At 40.3% G+C, this 20,677-nt stretch overlaps 1 protein-coding gene across 1 annotated transcript in view; it reads left to right on the top strand.

Annotated features, from left to right (window-relative positions):
* The window catches only part of CEP350 (centrosomal protein 350), a 65,210-nt gene that overhangs the window by 10,298 nt on the left and 34,235 nt on the right, over positions 1-20,677 (top strand). Inside the window, exons 3-14 of the mRNA XM_088524859.1 lie at positions 496-539; positions 1,462-1,576; positions 2,214-2,346; positions 4,432-5,060; positions 5,597-5,707; positions 7,932-8,045; positions 10,516-10,659; positions 11,461-12,113; positions 12,727-12,848; positions 14,277-15,340; positions 16,949-17,102; positions 18,228-18,391. Coding sequence (XP_088380985.1) covers positions 496-539; positions 1,462-1,576; positions 2,214-2,346; positions 4,432-5,060; positions 5,597-5,707; positions 7,932-8,045; positions 10,516-10,659; positions 11,461-12,113; positions 12,727-12,848; positions 14,277-15,340; positions 16,949-17,102; positions 18,228-18,391 — 3,447 coding nt within the window. The remainder of the gene's footprint in view (positions 1-495; positions 540-1,461; positions 1,577-2,213; positions 2,347-4,431; positions 5,061-5,596; positions 5,708-7,931; positions 8,046-10,515; positions 10,660-11,460; positions 12,114-12,726; positions 12,849-14,276; positions 15,341-16,948; positions 17,103-18,227; positions 18,392-20,677) is intronic.

The following is a 20,677-nucleotide window of genomic DNA, read 5'->3' as shown; positions in this document are numbered from 1 at the left end:
AGTGCCTCCTGCTTGCTTTTGCAAACGATGCTTCTATTTTGTTTGTAATGGGTGCAGTTCAAAAATATTCGAAAAGTTCACGTGCTCAAAGCCTGGCATCTGAGTAGCCTCTTCCATGTGTTCACGCTCTCTTTACCGAAGAAGAAAATTAGTCTACATTGTAGTATAATGGAAAAATACAAGATATTTGTGTTGTGGTAGATAACCAGCTTTATGTTATCTTCTAAACATCTTGTAAAGTATGGGGCAGATTTGGCCTCAAGTCTAATAATGCACTTAACCTAATTTAATGAAAACATTACATTTGATATTTAATATTGTTCTTTTAAAATAAATCTTGACTGATAACAGCTTATCACAGAGGAGAGACACAAGCTGGAATTGAGTCATTAAAAAAGTTTGATTAGTGAGCCTTTGAAAATTGTTTTGAAGCCATTTTTTTCTTTCATTTTTCACATACTAATGAGAAACTTATTCCTGTCTTTCTACTCTAAGATCTAACTGCAGCATGGGCTACTTTTTCTCAGACTAAGGCTGCTGTAAGTACTTTATTTTTTTTCTTTTTTTTCCCTACCCCCTCTCTCCTCCTTTCAGTTAATGTCCACAACCCTTTTAACCAAGGTATTGTTGTGCTCAGTAGGTTGATTTTTAGGTAAGTGGAAAATAGGCAAATTGCTGGAGTACATGGATGTTGGGCATTCTGGTATTTGTATTCTTTTACTTAGTACAATATTGTTTTGCCACTGTAAGCTTAGTCTTGAGTATAATATGGCCTTAGTTTCTATTCAAGGAAGTGTTCTGAGTTCTCATTTTTCTGAAAAAAAAAAAATATCTTTTTTGCCTGCCTAATACAGTCAGAGATAGTGTCTGTACCAGTGTATTTCACATTCTTGCATGTTACTCTGAGCAATGGTTTGTTGCCTTTCTGTGAGAACTTAACTTAGGTGTTTAAGATAAGCTACTATATTTTCTAAATATTGGCTTCACTGAAGCGAAACTGCTTTGTTTTCTTGGGAATTCGACTTTTTTTTCATGTACCTTTGTCCCTCTTGATTAAATAGCTGAATATCAGTGTAGGGTTGTACATGTGGAAGCCTGTATCACACTCTGTTTTGAGAGGAATGTTACAGAATTTATTTCAAGTGGAGTTAATATATCATTGAGGTCGGGCATTAAGACTCTGAATAGCGTGTTAGTATTAATTTCTTCACAACAGGCTACTTATGGAAACACAACTATGCAGCAAAATCTAATGTAGGTAGTCTTTTTAAACTAATCTTTTTAATCCGATGTAATTTCTGGTCATAAGACTGTTTTGCAGTAGCAACATTCAGAAGTTGTTTTCACTTATAGTTTCTTTCTTTATGAAAATGAGGAAAATCTTACCATATTAAAAAAAAGGAAGTTTTAATTTAAAAATTGCTAACATTTTTTTAAACTTTTATTTCCTTTGGTTTCTAGCTACGTCATATAGAGAACAAGCTGGAAATTGTTCCCACCAGCACAGCTGTATTTGATTCCATAATGGATGCCAAGAAGCCCTGTGCTAGCACTAGCAGGAAAATAGGCCGTAAGGGTATGTATTATTTAAGATATAGAATGTAAGGCAGAGTAAAGCCCTGTCCCTCTCCCTCCAGGTTGTCTCCTGTAAATGATCTTTGTTCATGAAGGTCTAATATCCAGAAGAAACTCATTTTTCCTTGCCTTTAGATTGGGAAAAAAATCATGTGCCTTCCAAAGTCTTCCAGCTAAAGGCTGTGTGTGAGCGACCACTGTTTAAACTACTCTGATACCTTGTATTTGTGGCCTTCATGGTAACAGCTCTATGTGCCTGTGTTACGCTGGAGTAACTATTTATATATTCTGATGTTTGTCAACAGTTACAGCCTAGAGAATGCCAGGTCTGTGGTGTTCATAATTTCGTTGTAGAAGAGTATTTGCCTGTAAGAAACTATCATGCTGACTCTGAGGATGCTAGAGTAGTTTGGCATTGGATGAAAACAGAATCACCTCTAATGGCACTAGAGTCAACCTGCATAGGTTACTTAATTAGTTCTGCTTAACCATTACTGTTTCTTTAGAAATATTACCACTTTTTTGAGTATTTACTACCTTATTTTGACTATCTTGAATCCTACTATCTTGGGACTTGATTGTTCAAAGTTCTTCCTAGAGAGGTAAGTCTACAGCAAATTCTTTGGTTTCTGCTTCAGCTTCCCGCTCCTCCGGCCAAAATAAGTCAAGCAAGGAGAAGTCCTCACGCAGCCCTCTTCGAGCAACCACTCTTGAAAGCAACGTAAAGAAAAGCAACCGTGTGGAATTTCGTGAGCCACTGGCTTCGTACAGGTTAGTGCTGGGAGAATTGACTACCAAAGAAAAATATACTAAGACCAGAATTGAACTACTACCAAAGTTTTCTGACAAATCCTGAAAAGCCATTACCTTACCTATGTACGTTGGCAGCATATGGTGTGGATGGAAGTGTTTTTCTTTTCAAAAATGTTACAAATTTTATTTTTTGTACAGTGAATAAGAATTCGAGGTTGATGTTGTGTAAAAGGGGCTGCATCATCCCGTTGACATGGCTGTGGTTTCCGTGGGCTGCTAGGTTTCTTAGGTATTTCGCTTCAGTAACAGCAACTGAAAAGAATATTTCCCTGTGATTTTTTCAGCTTTATTTGATCTGTTTTTCATCATGAGTTCTGAAATGTTTTACCATAAGGCAGTGCAGAGCAAGAGCATTACTAAGGATGCATTCAGGTTTCATTATGCATGTTCGTGTGCAAGAAGCCCCCAAACTAGGTCATCAAATGAGCAAGAACAGCTGGATCAAGGCAGAGAATCATACAGGCCATAGATGGTGGGGGCGAGGAATGGAGAAAACTACAGCAAGCCTATTTTACTTAGCCTGTGTTAGCACCATAGGGAATGCAAGATACCTTGAAAGTGTGGGGTGTTTTTTTTGCTTGTTTGTTTTTAAAGACTTATTGCAGAATTAAACTGATTATAATTGCTGTGATATCAGAGCATAGAGGGCTGTAACGTCTTCACTCCTTGTGTTTTATCAGCAGTATATGTTTTTCACACGGGCTTTATCCTCAATGAATAGCTGTATTGGGTTGGTAATGGATTTTTGATGAATTCTATCCTATACTTAGCATTTTGTTAGAAATGTACTCTTGGTAAAGTCAAATTGCTGCTGACCGATTTGCAGTGGAATTGAGGCAGTGATTTTTTTTTAATTCCTCTATATATCTATTAAAATATCTGTTGTCCTTGCACTTCCCAACTCGGTGGGACAGGGGATGAATTTGGGATTAATGTCAGAACTGCTACCTTAATGTGCTACTCCTCCTGTACCAATAGCCTGTAGTAGATACTTAATAAAAGTGTTTGTAGCAAACAACTACTCAACTTTTATAGTGTAGCTTGTCATGTAGTGTAATAATCAGTATCACATATATGCTACTAAGGAAAAATGTAGACAGTTTCACAGTTACAGTATTATGATGTGGCTTAAGGGAGTTCTGTAAAAAATACTTGCAGAAAATTAAACCAGGTGGCTTAGATGCAGAGTTTTCACATATCCAGTCCCTCATTAATAAAAATATTAAATAGATTTTTGTCCTGACAGTGTATTTAGTATAAATGTGCTCACCATAGCAAACGGGTTGTTTGCTGCCTTCTTTAGCAAGACAAAAGTCTCAGGTTTTGTTTCATTTTTAAACATTACTGAGTTGTTCTTTCCTCTTAGAGCTGCAGAAGTTCTGAGTGCCCTTGGTTCTCCACTCTGCATCATCATTCCCTAATGGAAATTACAGCAATCCTTGTTGTTCTTTCTTTAGTATCCATGTGTTTGGGTGGCTATCTACCCAGATTTCGCTTTCCAAAGAAACTATTTTTTCTAACTGTTCGCTTTTTTGCCTTGCCGATATGTTATGTTCTCAATTAAGGACTACACTTATATGTATGTAAAATATATTGAGCAATAGGATTTGTCCTAGCAAAAGTATCTTTTCTTTACTTGATATTACAAATTTCCATATACCATTAATATTTATTGCCCTGGACAAAAAGGGAGTTGGGAAGATGGTTGCGGAAAAATGCTTGGTGGTATGTAGCCTACTAAACTTCTGAACAGTCAGCTTTAAATTCATTGCAGTACTTCTTGGTGGTTTTAGTGCTCAAATATAAGGCAGGATGTTTTGGTGCGACTTTGAATAGAAACTTTTTCAGGTTTGTCGTATCTGCAGCGTTTGCGTTCAAACTCTGAAAGAACTTACCTGTGCAGTGAAGACTGAGCCTAAGAAGCCATTCTTTTAAGTAATGGGTGGTAATAATTGCTGGGTTGGAAGCTCCTATGGTTTTATTTCTCATGCAGACCTTTTTTTTTTTTTTTTTCCCCTTTCTTCCCTCCTTTATTTACATCAGGGATACGTTTGGTCCCGCATCTTATCAAAGTTCCAGCCACATAGAGGCCAAGCGACTTTTGTCTAGTTTGGACTTCAGTGAAGCTGAAGGAAAGGCTGAACTAGCAAGTCGTATGATATATGACAGAGATGAACGGGATCTACACAGCAGAGATTTTGAAAGCCCGGGTTCGTCTGCTGCGGATGAGACTGTTGTTAGGTATTTGAATGACCGACCAGCAATTGATGCCTTGCAGAATAATGAGGTATTTTTTAAAGTTGCGACACCTCCCAGATTGGAAGAAGAAAAAAATAGTGGTTCCAGAGATGAGAGTAGCGCTAAAACCCCTGTGAGAAATGCATCCCAGGACACTGAACTGAAGGGGTTTCAACTGGCAGCATCTTCCCCTTCTGCCACCAGCACCTCTAGTGCTCACAGACTGGAAATTTTGAAACGACGGCAGCATGATGCGAAATTGGAGAAGCTGAAGGAGCGAATTCGAAAGCAGTGGGAGCAATCTGAAGAGCTGGGTGGCAGAGGGCAGCATTTGGGATACGCTGAGCAACCCGTTGTCATCACAAATACAGAGAATGCAGTGACTCCCAAGGTCAGAAAAGTGGCAGCTGCACCTGCTGCTCCAGCATACAAAGGTACGGAGGTGCAGAATCTGCCTGCTAGTTACACGTGGAGAAGGAGCAGAGTTCACTTTGTTGAGCAATATGTCAGAATGTGCAAGTGACTTACAGAAGAGTTTGGGCAATACAGCAGTGGATAGGATTGTATGCTTGCAGAAATGCACAAGGAAGGGGAGAAATTCATGGTTTTTCAAAAGTATGAATTCCTTTGGAATTCTTCCTTTCCTTTCTCACAAATTACAATAAAAGGAATCTCTCTACCATTTGTATCTACTCCAATATGCTTTTTTCTTATGGTCCTAAAAGTTAGTAACTGTGTGTGTACCGGAAAATTGGCTTGCACTTGGTAATTCTTCCCTTCATCCAGTCTGGTCTTCAACTCTTGTCAGGCTGGTATAGTACTTTTTTTTCTGTTTTATTTTCACGAATTTAAGTAGTGTTTTTGCTCGTCAATTCTCTTCCTCACCCTGTGTCGTGTCCCCACCTCCCCAAAAAAAGCTTTCTCTATGTTTTGCAGAGTTATTTTAAACTCTTAAATGGTTTATTTTCAGGTTTCAATCCTGCTGAAACGAAGGTTCGCACTCCAGATGGAAAGGTCTGGCATGAAGAAGAATTTCGCATTAGCCAGGAGCTGTATAGAGATGTAGCACTACAGTTAGCAGGTGAGATACAAGCTAAATTTATTAAGCCATGCAGACTTTTATCTAAGATGCAGATAAATTTATTTGGTACAAATCCACAAAGTCACAGAAATAAAAAATAGAAGAGTTAATTATGTTTTACCCTCTGTCCTCAAGAGATGCAACTGGCTGAACACCAGAAAAAAATTCTCTCCCATTCATTAAAAAAAAAAAAAGTAATTAAAAATTAATTAAAGCAGTGCTTTAGTTGGGGACATATAGGTAGCTAATGCCACACATACTCTGGTGTTTAGCTGGATTGAGTATCGTGTTTCTTTCAGAGGGATTGGTGTACTCCAAGAAAGTGAGGTTTCTTTTTTTCAGAGGTAATTAAGATTGCTGCAGCACAATTATTGTGTGACTTTGGGGAGGAGACAGGAAAAAATATTTTATGTGATGAGCTCATTTAACAGCATGGGTATTTTTGTTGCTTAGGACTGCAAGGCAAAGACCCCATCTTTAATCACTTTTCACTCTGGAAAACTGTACTATCACTGACAGCTCTTTTCTGTAGCTAACCTAGGGTTGGATGCCCAAGTGTGCTATTTATTTTGCTCGACTGGTTACGGTGAAGTGCTGTAAGATTGAATTGCTTTTGACTGACCGACTTGTGGGGAGGAGGAAGAGATCGGAGGAATACAAAGGAAGGGATTAGAAAATAAAATTCTCTGAGGACCCCTAGCTTTGCAGTTTATGATGATGCTTATTATGTAGCAAAAATAACTCTCCTCATTTGGTCGAAACATATTTAAGACAAAAGTGAAACTTGGTGTGATGGTGTTTTCTTTGCATGTGGCTATTAACTGGTGTGGAAATGATCAGATGTCAGTTTTCCTTTGCTTGTACAGCTTGTCAAGGCACTGAGGAATTTTTCAGGAACCACTCAGAAGTTCAGAAAGGGCAGACACTTCCATTTCAATAAAATTGTTGTGCAGATATTCAACATCAGTCCATGCATTTATGCCACATTTCTCAAAATTTCTAATTTGCATCAGCATTTCTTTTTAGTTTTGACAAACTTAATGTGAATTATACATGAGCTCCGCATAGAAATCCAAACATGAGTCCAATTAAAAAGGCCTCTAGATTGTGTTTTCAGAGGACTTCTGTCAACAAAAGCAATGAGCGGTGTGGGTGCTCAGCCACGTGCCTATCCCCTTGCCCCTTGTAACAGCAGTGATGTAACTAAAGTTATGGCAGTAACTGTTTTAAAGATACTTAGGACTGGCCTCTCCTAGAACAAAACTGCTATAATATGAATGGACTGAGGGGGAAGCAGCTTGTGGGTTCTTATGGTGTAGGGCCTGTTGGCCACTGCAAGAGGGGAAGAGACAGTTTAGATTCCTGCAGTCACTGAAGCCTCTGCTTCTTAGAGCCAGCGCGTCGAGTCCGTCTGCCTTGCGCTGCTTGGCAGGTGAAAGATGACTGGAAAAATTGTGGGGAAATAATGTAAAGAGCATAATGGACTCTTTAAAATGCCATTTCCATAGCCCAGTGTCGTCTTCTTGATAATTCCTCTGTGGACATCCATTAGGTGGGTTCAGCTGAAACTAGGGTGCGTAAACATCAGTACTGCTGCCTAAACAGCGAGGCTTCAAATCTGTCACCTTTGCTTTACCTGGCAGCTCTAAAGCCTAGTTGTGTTGTAAGGGAGGGCTTCAGCGATACGGAAGAATTCTGCTTCGCTGGGCGCCTCTGGCACGAGTCTCACAGGGAGCGGAGAGCCCACGTCTTCGTGGAGGAGAAATGGGGGAGGCAGCAGCCCCTGTCTGAGGACTGAAGCAAGCGGGTGTCTTGGGGAGGGTCAATACTGGAAAATATAATGTCTTTAATACAGGAGAAAGCTGTAAAGCTCTATTATGGCTGTTGTCTGTGGCCTTGCTATGTTCTGGTGAGCAGGTAAACAATACTTGCTTCAAAGTGATCGTATTTTAATGTCTTAGAAGAAAAAATAAAGTGTATCTTATTTTTAAACCAAATTATTATGGGGTGGTATTATTTTGTATTTTTGAGCTTTAAAGCTCCAGGGAGGATTTTAAAATGCTTGACTCAAAGGTAATTGATCTCAATATCTGATCTGAGAGAATGAGTGATTTTTTTGTTGCATTTCTGAGCTCCACTTCAAGGTAAATGTTGAAACAAGCTTGCCTTTACATGTTTGTTCTTTCCCATGGGGTATCACTTAACAGTTCTCATTTGTTTTTAGAGGATTCAACAGTGAAAGAAAAACCTAGTGAGAGAAACAGAGAGAAAAAAGCGACCAGACCAGTACGGAAAGTTCAAAAGCTGACACGATTGCCAAGTCCAGAATCCAGACAAGGTGACGAGCAGTACTCCTCTAGCGGGAAGGCTGTGTGTATGCTTCAGAGAGGAATTTGGTCTGAAGAAATGGCCGTGGGATTAAATGAAAATAATAATGTTTTTGAATTCTTCTCAGATTCTTCACTAATGAAGAATTATTTTATTTTTCGCAGTTGTCTTAAATATCTACTCTATATTCAGTGTGGGAAGGTTACTGCAGAGCAGTGCTTTGTAGTAGAAAGTGAGACTATGACTGTACCATAGGATTCTCTGACTGCTCCTTAATTGTTTAGTTGTGTAATCCTTTATATTGTGAGTAGTGAAAGAAATGGGAGGACTTCCACCTTCGTTTTGAATTTACTTTCAGTTTTCAAATGGAGTAAGCAGTTAAGAGGGCAGTCACACTAGGGAGATTGTTTTTTTTTCTTTGAATACCTGCAAGGTATGTCAAGGTAGTCATGTCTTGCACCTTTAAAGGGCATATATTTCCTCTTATCTACAGTGATGCATAACTAGTAAATATCTAGTTCTGTTAAAGAAAACCTATAAGCAAAAAGGTGCTTTTAAAAACCAATAAATTATTACAAAGTTTTTGAGGGTAAGGTGAATGTTCATTTGTACATGCTGTAAGTACTGAAGCTGCGTGTAAATACCATGTTGTGGTATTTACATGGTATTTAAATACTGTGTTATGATGAGCTAGTACTTGAAACTGGTACTGAAAGTTTGGATTTGCTTCTTCTCATGCTGATCAATTAATAATGTTTAAGGAACGGCATTGAACTAGCTTTTAGAAGTTTGGTGTAATGAGAAAGGAGCACAGAGCCCGTTTCATGTTCTAATAGTGCTGGCTGTCTCTGCACCAGGGCACCAAATGCGAGGAGAATGATGCCCTGAAATCCCTGAAAGAGAAAAAAGCTGCAGGTCTGACGCAGTGGCTTGTCAGGGATGGTCCATCCTCCGCCAGCCGTAGCAGTAAGGAACTGCTCAACACAGCCAAGAGTATAAATAGCCACAGCTCATGTTCTGCTCCCTTAGCTTGTTTTAGTTCAAGCAGCTGACTTGAAATGGAAGAGGAGTTTTTCCACTGCCTTTTTGAAGGAGCACAGCGGTATCTGAGAACAGCGAGTTGGGCAAGAGAACCCGTTTGGCTGAGGCATCTTTCTGCAAAAGGGGATTGTAGTAGTGATGTGTTTCAAGTGAGATAATTGGAAAAAGTTTGGGTAGCTTACAGTGCAAGCAGAAAGTACTGGCAATAAATGGATGAATTAGTGGTTTTCAGGCTTCTTGGTGAATATTTTCCTTGCTCTGGTAAAGAAAAAGGAGGGGGAGAAGACTGAGGAGCTGGAATGTTAAAGCAGTGTTGGTCTCCTGTGCTGGATTCCTCTTCAGGTTGCTTTGATACCATGTTTTCAAAGCCCTGTAGGGCGCTGGACTGCAGTCCTTTCTTGTTTCCTAGCTTCTGTGTTGTGTTCATGTAGTGTACGGGCTCGTCTGTTAAATGCTGACCAAACAGACACTGAAATTGAGAGGTTAGACATCAACTGGATGTATTCAAGCTTTTTTTTAAGGGCAAAAAGTGATCTGAAATAGATGACTTATGCTTTATTTTTATGATGGTTTTTCTTCAAAGCGCTTCCAGAAGAGTTTTTCAAAACATAATTAATAGTATTGGAAGGCAATGAGGAAAAAGTGAGTTTAGTTGAGTTGAGCGTTTAACCTACCGGTGTTTGGTAAAGATGCCATTGTGCCAGTTTTCATCATTTAGTTTCATGTAGGATGATAAAACGATACTGCAGGGCAGCCTGCTCTTGATTTAAATATTGGCCGGTAGGGTGATAGCTCAGCTTTTTTGGTTGCTTGTTTGTTTTTTGTTTTGTTTTCTGGGTGCAGAAATCCCGATTAGAGGACGCTGCACTAGTGTTCCTTAGAACAATTGCTGCTTGGTATTTGTTACATCCTCATGAGACCCCCATCTTTAAGATTGTCTCTTTGAAGTTCTTTCTAGAAACTTGGCTGGCATTCTCTGAATGCAAAGATGAATCTTTCTTTATGCCCCACCTTTGCTTTCGTTCTTAGTATCTTGACGTTTTCTTGTGGTGATAGAGCTGCTTTTCAATAATCTATAAATATTTCCCTTCTCCATCCAGTAACAACCTATTAATTTTAGACTTATATAAGCCTTTTGTTTCCTTCAGGTTTTGTATGGCATTATTGGGCTACAAGATATTTTGCATTTTTACACTGCATTGTGTGTGGGCCTGAAGCGCGTTTCATGCTTGTATGATTCAGCGTGGAGCATCTTCATGGTGTGTCACTGCTGCATCACTGCTCTGCGTGCCTGCAGCTGTACCACTTGTGCAGAGCTAAACTGTGGCCCTTGCTATAGTTAGCAATGGGTAATGATTGTAATACATATTTAACTTCTTTTCTATACCCCTCTAGCTCTTCACTTTTTTTTTTTTTTTTTTTTTTTAAATATCTTGCAGGTGGTAACTATGTAATAAGTGCATCTTCCTGGCGGGAAGGACAAAAGCTGGTAAAAAAGATACTGGGTCCAGCCCCTCGAATAGAACAGGACAGAAGAGCTATATCTAGTGACAGAGCAGGACGAGAGAGAGCTACAAAGTCTGGTAAGTCCTACTTTACTACTGCACTTGTTTTTTTCAGTTTCTTGTGTAAATGTGCATGTTTGTAAAGTTAAGCTTACTCCTTAGAATGTAATCCATGTTTTTATTTTGTAACTCTGTTTATTAACATTTCTTTTTTGGGGGAGGGTAGCAAGAAAGCAGGGGGCAAAGGGATGTTACTTAAGTTTATAGTTGTGATACATAATCTTTCTGCCTGCATTGATGCTGAAACTTTTTTGAGTCTCATGGGAAGTCTGCCCTGCCCAACTTGACAGATGATACATGCACATGCTACTATGCAGGTGCTCAAGAACTCAGGAAAAGTTTGGAAACAGGTTTGGAAAAGAATGGATTGCTTACAGTCTGAGTTTGCACCTTGAGGCTAGTGGAAAAAGGAACATCTTATAGACGTTGGTCCAGTAGCCATATGAATTTTGCAGATGTGCTTCATATGTTATGTTACACATATTTTTCGTATAATATTGTGTCAATTGAGTTAAAAAGTTGAAAGTATCTGTCTGAGGTTGTTTATCTAAAGGTTTACCAGATTTAATTCTGCATATAACTGTGTAAAGTTTTCATATGTAGTAAATATGCAGCTGTGTTTTAACAAAGATGTCTTTTTTTTTTTTTACTGTATTTATCAATCTCCATCACGACTGCAGCCTTTTCGACAGTTTCTCATCACTAGTATGTATCTCACCACTCTTCCATCCTAATTTTTGCAGCTCTCTCAGTATGACGTGTAGTTTCCAAATTTGATTTTTACTGGAAATATTTGACCCACCTTATTTTTTTTAATAGGCCGTATTGGAAGGACAGGTTCAGACTCTAGGCTGGATGTTACCCATAAAACCTCTTCCAGAAGTTCTGAAAGGTCGAGGAGTAAAGTGCGGTCTGAGGCTAGTCTGAAGAAACGGGAATCCACTCGTCTGGATGGTAACCGAGGGGATCACACTTCCTTAAATAAGGACTTTCTGCCAGTGGAGATCCGTGGAATTCTTGATGACCTCCAGTTGGATTCCGTGAGTACAAAGCAAGAGAAGGATGTGGAAAAGCAGAATCAGAAATGTGTTTTGCCTGCACAAATTGCCAGGAGCCACAGTCCAACCAAACGGAAACCGGACAAGCTAGCTCCCAGTGAGGAGCCGCAGGTGATCTCCAAGAAACGTCACTACGACACGGATGAGGTTCGTCAGTACATCATTAGGCAGCAAGAGGAGAGGAAGAAGAAGCAGAATGAAGAGAAGAAAGCACAAAAAGAGGCAACAGAACAGAAAAACAAAAGACTCCAAGAGCTCTACAGAAAGCAGAAGGAGGCTTTTACTAAAGTAAAGAATGTGCCACCTCGTGAGCCTTCTGCAGCCAAACGGTTACAGGAGACTTATTCTAAGCTGCTGCTGGAGCGGACGTTTTTGGAACAGCCAGCTCAGGTGCTCACAGTGCAGGAAATGCAGGTACAGCTGATGCCTGTGTGGCAGCTTGTTTGCATGGGAGTCATGTTTAGGAAGGTTGTGATTTGTCCTGATGCAGTCAAGAGAAAGGGTGTAAAGCAGGCTCTGAAAGTAGCTTTTGCTTATAAGATGCAGTGGCATTAGTCCAAACTTCCTGCTAGTGACTGCTGCTCAGCACAGCACTGCCTGACGGGAATGTGAATGGAAATCATCTTTCTATTATAAATAGAAGCAGAGCTATTATAAATAGGAACAGAGCTCAGAATATTAACTAACAACCAGCTGTAGTGGTTGGTTGGTCCTTAAGAAATTGTAAATGTAAGTCAGACCATGAATTAAAGGGCTTTGAATTAAAGATTACTGTCAGTCAGTGGCCATGCCGGATCAGCAGTGAGTTAAGTAATTTTGCTAGTCAGAAAGCAAGTGTTAAAGAAGATTGATATCATTTTGATGTGTTCAGTTGAACCAGCTCAGTGTACAAGCAAGGTTGAATCTGCCTTGTGTTTTAAGTCTGTGTGTGGTAGGATGTGATAGTAGGTAGTTATAGTGAGACATGAGCTTCTAAAACTCCTACAGACTTTTGGAAATGTATTCTTCTTTGTACTTCCATATCCAGCCCCGACCTGGTTATCAACCCTCTGGGGAATCCGACAAAGAAAACAAGGCTCAGGAGCGTCCTCCCAGTGCGTCCTCAAGTAGTGACATGTCACTGTCAGAGCCTCAGCAGCCGCTACTGAGGTGAGCACTTATGGGCCTCTGGAGAAGGGGGGAAATAGTGCAACTAGACTCTTAGGTTCATATACTATATAATTGTCTTTATGGCAATTATATTGCTTTTCTCGATAAGGAGGAACCTGATGCAGGAAAGTGTATGCAAATGTAGGTTGCTGATATTTAATGAGTCTATGAAGTGTATGATTGTTACTATTTGTTGACATCAGAGATGTGCATTTCGTATCGGGAGACTATATTTCCTTTGCCGTTGCCAGCAGGCAATAGCAACTGCTCATGTAAATGTCTGTCAGTTTTTCTTTCTTGATTTTTTTCATTTTTTTCCATCTCATCTCCTAGCTTGGGTCAGGCCTCTAACTACTACCAAATACCCATGCTTTTGCTTCAGCTACCCTTTGTCTATTCCCATCTTACTACTTATTCCATTCTTAATTGTCCAGTGTCTCATCAGAGTATCTCTTACTGTAAGCTGGTGTGCATAGACAAACACTTCATGAAAATAATAATCATAGGTTTTCTTGCATACCCTTAATTGTCATATGTGCATATGTGTGGTCATTTTTAATGCCATAATCAAATCAGTATCATTTTTGGTTATTCTTATTTAGGCAAATCAAAACTGACTTTCCAAACTCAGCAAGACCTCTTTCTATTCTGGAAAAGTTCAGCTAGGAAGATTATCTAGAATTATGTGCAACGTAAGCTGCTAAACCATAATATGCTAAGTATTGTTAGCTTAACATCATAAGGTAAAAATAAGTGTAGCTAGAAAGAGTAGGGAAGAGCTGAGATTTAAGTAGGGTACCATACATTATTTGGAAAGCCTCACAGTAAATAGAAAAGAAGGGTTTGCAGGGAATATTGCAGGTTTTTTGTTAGTCGGATGCTATGCAAGTGATATTAGCAAAGGAAGCTCCAAGTGGGCATCTCTGGAAGAGCTATCCATTTACAGAGCTTCTCTTATGGTAATTGGAGCTATCTGTAAATAAGAAGGTTGTCTTGCAGTGTTTTAAAACATGCTTGTATTTCTAATTCTCCCTTCCTCTAACTGTGCTTGGTGACTGCCTTAGTAGTAGCTGCAGTGAGACATGGTCTGAGTACAAGTAGAGGGGACATTCTGTGGCTTAGAAATCTGAAGGGGAGAAGGGGGATGTCTCCTTGCTTTTGAAGTCAGGAAACTTGTAGGAAAAATTTTTTGCTGCTGATCAAGAATATTCAGCTTGTTACCGCTCTACATCACACCATGTATTGTAAACAACCTTTCAACTTTGGACTTGCTCTGTCTTTTATAATACTTGTCTTTAACATTCTGCACTCTCTTGGTCCCCCTGCTAAAATAATTCTTTCTAGAAAATAAGCTTATGGTAATAAGGTGTTTGCCTAAAATAACAGTGCTTGTAAATCACCAACTTAAACATTGACTTTTCATTTCAGAAGTGATTTGATGGAGCCTGCATGGGTGCAGCCTGACAGGTTGAGCCCAAGAGCCCAGCTCTCTCGCTCTCAAGCTCATGCGGGTTCGAACGGAGGCCCTTGCTTTCAAAACTGGAGTCTGGAGCAAATGGGCCTTTTGTCGAAGGAGTGTGACACCGTGTTGGCAGGCAGGAGGAACCACGCCGCAGCTGTGGGATCACTCACTTTGCCATCACAGCCGTACCTGAATTCATCTGTTGCACAGCAAAATCTCTCAGTAAAATCTACTGCTAACCAATATAAGAGCAAATTAGATCGCATTGAAGCTCTGAAAGCTACAGCTGCTTCCCTTTCTAGCAGGATTGAAAGTGAAGCCAAAAAGTTGGCTGGAGCTGGCATCAATTATGGCACCATGTGGAGCTTGGACCATGAATTCCTACAAGAAAACCAGGATGATGGGCGCTGGGCAAAGGCTGTGAGTCCTCCTGTGAGAGAGGAAAATGAAGATGCCTTTTCAGCCAGAATTCAAAAAATGCTGGGTACCTGTGTATCTCATACAGCCTTTGATGATAACCTACCTGGGGTAGGCAACCTTAGTGAATTTAAAAAGCTTCCTGAGATTATCAGGCCTCATACTGCTGCAGTCAGCCTTGGGATGAGATCCCCTGCTGCTAATAGACACGAAGGAATACTGGGACATTTATCCAAGAGACAAACTGACTCCCCAGGGCACGAAAGCCAAGCTTATGGTCAGAACAAAGCAGTAATTCCTTACGAGTCCAGCATAGACTCCATCAGTGAAGGGCCACTATTGAGTGAGGAAAGCCTCTCAGAAGAGGAGGGAGGCCAACACAAGCAATCACCCCTGGAGATGCTGGATGTGTTGAAGGAGAAGGACTTCTGTGTTCGAGAGAGAAATGCTTTTGAGCCCATTAAAGAGTTTCAGAAAGAAACAGAAAAATATTCACCACTTTTCACTCAGACAAGTGGCTCGTACAGCAAGGGACCGTGGGAGGAGCTGGCGAAGGGAAGTCCACACAGTGTCATCAACATTTTTGCAAAAAGTTACCAGCTTCATGGGAAAGGTAAGGAGAAGAAATGGCGGGGGGGGAATTACAGGTGGAGAATGAACCTGTATAAGGCTTCCTCATATAGCTTTTGAATAATGAATGATTTTTTTCTACTTTTTTTCTAAAAAGAAAATCCCCTCTTTTGGGGGAAGATTATTTTTATATTAGATTGCTATATATAATTCCAGATTGGTAGCTGCCCCATACCTTGGACAATATTAATGATAAGATGGAATCAGTAGACCTGGGCCAGTTCCATACCTGTGATACATCTAGAATAACAAATCATTCAATGCATATTAAATATATTAAGCTGACCTGCAGTTACACAGATGTGAATGCAGAGTTTGCAATTATCTTATCCAAAATTGTATACTAAATTGCCCAGATTGGGTTTGAAAATTGGTGTTTTTGTGATGCCCAGCTTCACCATATGATTTCGTTTGTAGAAATCTGCCAAAATTTTGTGTCATAAGTCACTTAACTGAGTCTCTTCCCATTCTGTTTACCTCAACTCTGTACAAATATCATCCTTTTATTATTTTTTTTTTCTCACTCTAGCACATTTCAGACCATCTTTCTAGGCTTGTAAGTGTTTAAAGAAATACCCAAAAGACCCTTTCAGTGAGAAGATGTAGTCCTGCCATTTTTGGCTTTCAGTTTCTTTATTGTTGTGGGTATAAATGGAACCACCAGGGAGCTTCCATCTTCCTATTGTATGTGAATTCCCAATCATCTGTAATAACATCCCATCTTGTCTTTTTCATTTAAGGCAGAAAGATGAAATTCATGTTTTATGCAGCATTTATTTCGTGTCAAATTTCAGCGTGTGTATCCTGAATCTCTTTACACATAGATGTGTAACGCAGCAACATGTAACTTTTGCTGTGGCTGGGAGCTGAGTGCTTTGCTTTTGCATTTTTGTTCATATGAGTTATTTGATAATGCCTCTGTAAACAATGTGACATGTTCACTCCTCGTGAACTTCCATAGCTTCAGTAGCTGTTTAGTTTTGAGAAGATAAGGTTTTGGTAAGTCAATTGGAAATATTTCTTCCTTCCATGCGCACATTTCAAGCATTAATTGCTCATTTTAATATCTTAGGGCATATTTTACAGAAGTCTGATGCAGGATGCTTTGTTTGCTTTTCTTTTTTGTTCAAAATTATTTCATTTTGAGTATTGTTTCTCTTGCCTTGAATTCCTGATTTTGAAAAGGAGTCTTTTTCAAAAAGTTAATTTATCTCACATTGGGTTGGGTTGAGGTTGGGCTTCCTGTGTTCATGCTATTAATTATTTTACTTTTTTGTGTCTCTTAAAGGTGACTGCATTTACATTTTCTGCGATGGCTCTACTCTCAAGTGCCATGCAGTTCAAAGATGTGTTAGTTAATGAAGTAGCCTTTGTTATTTTACGGATGAGGAAGACTGTGCTTGTTATTCTCTGTTAAAACTGGCATAGGGTGTCTGTATTGATATTTTGCTGATGTTTTTATTTTAAAAAATCTTTTCAACGCAGTGTGGTTTGAAAATCTTTTATTTCTAAAGCTTTACTATCTGTTTGATGCAAATTGCACCTGATTTTTTTTTTTTTTGTCTTTTCCCTCTCTTTGCCCACATTGCAGTGTTTGATGAAAGGCCGAGTGGAGCGGCTGCCCTGCTGCGGCCTTTGCTCCCTGCTGCCAGCCCTCCAGAGAGCATCGTTTCTTACGAAGATGACTTTGCCTCGTCGCAGGGAAGCAGCACTTTGACAGACAAAAAGATTGCACGTGACCTCAGGTACCTGTGTTTTAGCCTCCTTACAGAAATCAGCAAGCAGCATTTCTGAGAGAATTAATGCAATGCTTGTTTCCTTTGTGTCAGATGAGTTTTCTGTTATGTTGTGTCATACTGATGACCCTTACTGTATCAAGCAGCATGGCTTTGAAACAAAGGCTGCAGTCAAGTACTCTTGATATGTGCCTGGCAGGAAGCTTTGTAATCAGGTGAAAATCGCTTCCCCAACCTTTGTAGCTGTTAAGATTCTCAATTGGTTAATCTTTGCAAAATTGTGAAAGAAATAAGATCTGTAACTGCTAAAATAATAACTTCAGTACTGAATAGATTGTAAAAACTCTAGAATTGTTTTTAGGATTTCAGTAAATGCTTCAGAATGGGCATGTAAAGTTTATGTAAGCAGTTTTTAAACTAAGACCACCATAAATCCTACAGTTCCTAATTCATTAGTGGCTTATTAACTTTTTAAAACTACATTTTTGCATAAGATACATTTCCATGTTTTGCATGTGTTGGAAGGAATATAGCCAGAGGTATTGCATTTGTTTTATATTTTTACTTCAGAAGGAAGGAAGGTAAGAAATAGTCTTGTATGTTGAAAACAGCTGCAAAAAATTGCTTTCTTTCTGGCTAAGCTTCTTTATTGATCTTTGTTGGTGTTATTCCAGATATAATGCATTACCCGTACTCCTTTTTTGCAATTATTTTAGAATCCTTTATTGAAAACTATTCATCTTTCAGTTTATTGGTGTTATCAGATGTCCATAGCCTATCTTAAAAAAAAAAAAAAAAAAAAAAGTAGTTTTCAGAGTCATTATGGTTTAGTCCAAGTCTGTAATCAAATAACCATTAGTTTGCATCTGAAAGGATGTTTATTATCTATTTCCTATTACCTTATAAGAAGTACATTTCAGTATGTTGAATTTTTTGTCAAAACTCTTAATGTTTTTACTTGTCATCGTGTTTAATTTCAAAATCAATGATTTTGGTGATGGCTTTATAATAAGGCTTATGTTATTTAGCATAGCTGTAGTCATCCATGTCTCTTAGCACTCAAGAAATCCATCAAAACTATGTGATGGAAGTTGGACATCTTTAGTTAATCACTCTTCATATATTGCTTTTTAGCATTGCTGGCAGCAGCAATTCGAGCATTCAGGAAGAACTTTCCAGTAGGAAGTCTCCCCATAAACCTCGCTCTGTAGAACTTGCATCCCAACATTCATCGGGACCGCGGTCTGCAGCATCTTCTCGCTCATCTGCCTCCTCTAAAAGGAGAGGGAAAAAGAAACGTAAGTGCAATACTTGATTTTTTGAAGAATGTTTTAGGGTTTTTTATCATGGTAGTTGCAGTCTTTCTGCTTATCCAGAAACTATAATCTAACACTGATGGAAGAATTTTTTTTTTCCTCTTTAAAGCTCTTTGAAAAATGTCTGTCACTTCACATATAAAAGGAAGGAGCAAACATGTCTGTAGCAGTTGTTCTCTGATTGTGTAAGCTGTTTAGTTTCTCCAGTCAGTGTTGCAGCCAAGTGAATACTACAGGGCAGGGCAGTTTGTGATGAAAAGAGCACTTGTGATGATGTTGTGTGGGTTCTGGTGAACATTCAAGTGAATGTGAGTCACCTGTGTGCCCTTGTAGGGACGACGACTAACTTTATGTTGGGCTGCATTAGAAGCTGCCCCCTTGAAGTGATCCCTTTCTCCTCAGCACTGGTGAGGCCACATCTTGAGAGCCGTGTTTGGTTTTGGGCTCCCCAGTAAGAAAACAAGATTGACCCCTAGAGGTCAGTGTTGCGTCGAATCTTGTTCAACTTGTGACCTGGATCATACAATCACAGAATGCTTAAGGTTGGAAGGGACCTCTAGAGGTCATCTAGTCCAACCCCCGTGCACACGCAGGGTCACCTAGAGCACGTGGCACAGGACTGCGTCCAAGCGGGTTTTGAAGATCTCCAGAGAAGGAGACTCCACAACTTCTCTGGGCAGTCTGTTCCAGTGCTCTGGCACCCTCACTGTGAAGGATTTTTTCCTTCAGTTCCTGTGGAACTTTTGATACTTCAGTTTCTGGCCATTTCCTCTAGTTCTGTTGGTGGCCACCACTGAAAAGAGGCCAGCACCATCCTCCTCACTGCCTCCCTTGAGGTACTTCTAGACACTGCTCAGGTCCCCTCTCAGCCTTCTCTTCTTCAGGCTGAACAGGCCCAGCTCCCTCAGTCTCTCCTCATAGGGCAGATGTTCCAGGCCCCTGATCATCCTTGTAGCCCTGCACTGGACTCTCTCCAGCAGCTCCACATCCCTCTTGTACTGTGCAGCCCAGAATGGACACAGCTGGATGAAGGGACTGGACACAGCTGGATGAAGGGACTGAGTTCACAGTCAGCAAGTGATCATACAAAACTGGGAGGAGTGGCTGGTGGCCCAGAGCACTGTGCTGCCATTCAGAGAGCCCTCGACAGGCTGGGGAGGGGCTGAGAGGAATCTCATAATCTTCAAAAAAGGGAAGTGCAGAGTCTCGCAGGTAGGGAGGAATAACCCCAGGCACCAGGACAGCCTGGGGAGAACAGCTCTGTGGAGAAAAACCTGGGACTCCTGGTGAACTACAGACACTCTGAGCCAACAGGGTGCCCCTGTAGCCAGGAAGGCCAGTGGCGTCCTGGGGTGCATCAGGAAGAGTCAAGGGAGATGATTCTCCCCCTCTACTCAGGCCTGGCACATCTGGAGTGCTGTGTCCACTTCTGGGCTCCCTAGTGCGAGAGGGACATGGAGCTACTGGAGCAAATGCACTGGGGACTACTATGATGAAGGAGAGGCTGAGAGAGCTGGGGTTCTTAAGCCTTGAGAGCCGAGGGAGATTTTCAACGTGCATAAGTATCTGAAGAGAGAGTATAAACATGATGGGGTCAGACTTTTCAGTGGTGCCCAGTGGTAGGACAAGAGGCAGTAAGCACAAACTGAAACACAAGAAGTTCTCTCTGAACGTAAGGAAGAATTTACTGTGAGGATAACAGCGCTGGAGCGAGTTGCCCAGTGAGATACTCAGAAGTTGTTTGTAAACAGTTCTGGTTCTAACTGACCAAGTTTGAATGGAAGTTCTATAGAAGGGTCTGTTATGGTCCCTGCCAGTCTGAGCTTTGTAACTGTGATTCTCATGCCATGGCTCTGACACACTGAGGCAGATACTGTGCAGGTTAGAGTGGTGCAGCTCACTGCATAGGAGTAAAGCCTTAAGTGGGTGGATTTGCTTAGCCTAAGAAAAAAAGGCTAAGGTGAATCAGTGTCCTCCTGGCATCTTCGACTACCCAACTGGAGAATGCAGATGTGAAACCAGACCTGCCTTGGAGATGGGTGGGGATAAGACAGGAAGCGATAAAGAGCAATTACAAGAGAGATTCCCGTCAAAAGGTAGGAGAAAAAAACTATGCAGGTAGTCAGACATTAGAGAGGGAAACAGAAAGGTTGAGATCTCTGTCCTTAGAGATGTTTGAAACTTGACTGGACAAAGCCCTGACCCAGTTGCCTTTTTTTTGGCATTAGTCCTTATTTCAACTGAGTGAGTAAATCTGGTGACCTTCCA

Source organism: Tinamus guttatus, unplaced genomic scaffold, assembly GCF_059628265.1.
Source record: "Tinamus guttatus ecotype Peru unplaced genomic scaffold, ASM5962826v1 Tinamus_guttatus_pri_ptg000215l, whole genome shotgun sequence".
Lineage (NCBI taxonomy): Eukaryota > Metazoa > Chordata > Aves > Tinamiformes > Tinamidae > Tinamus > Tinamus guttatus.
This window is presented reverse-complemented; position numbering and strand designations above follow the sequence as displayed.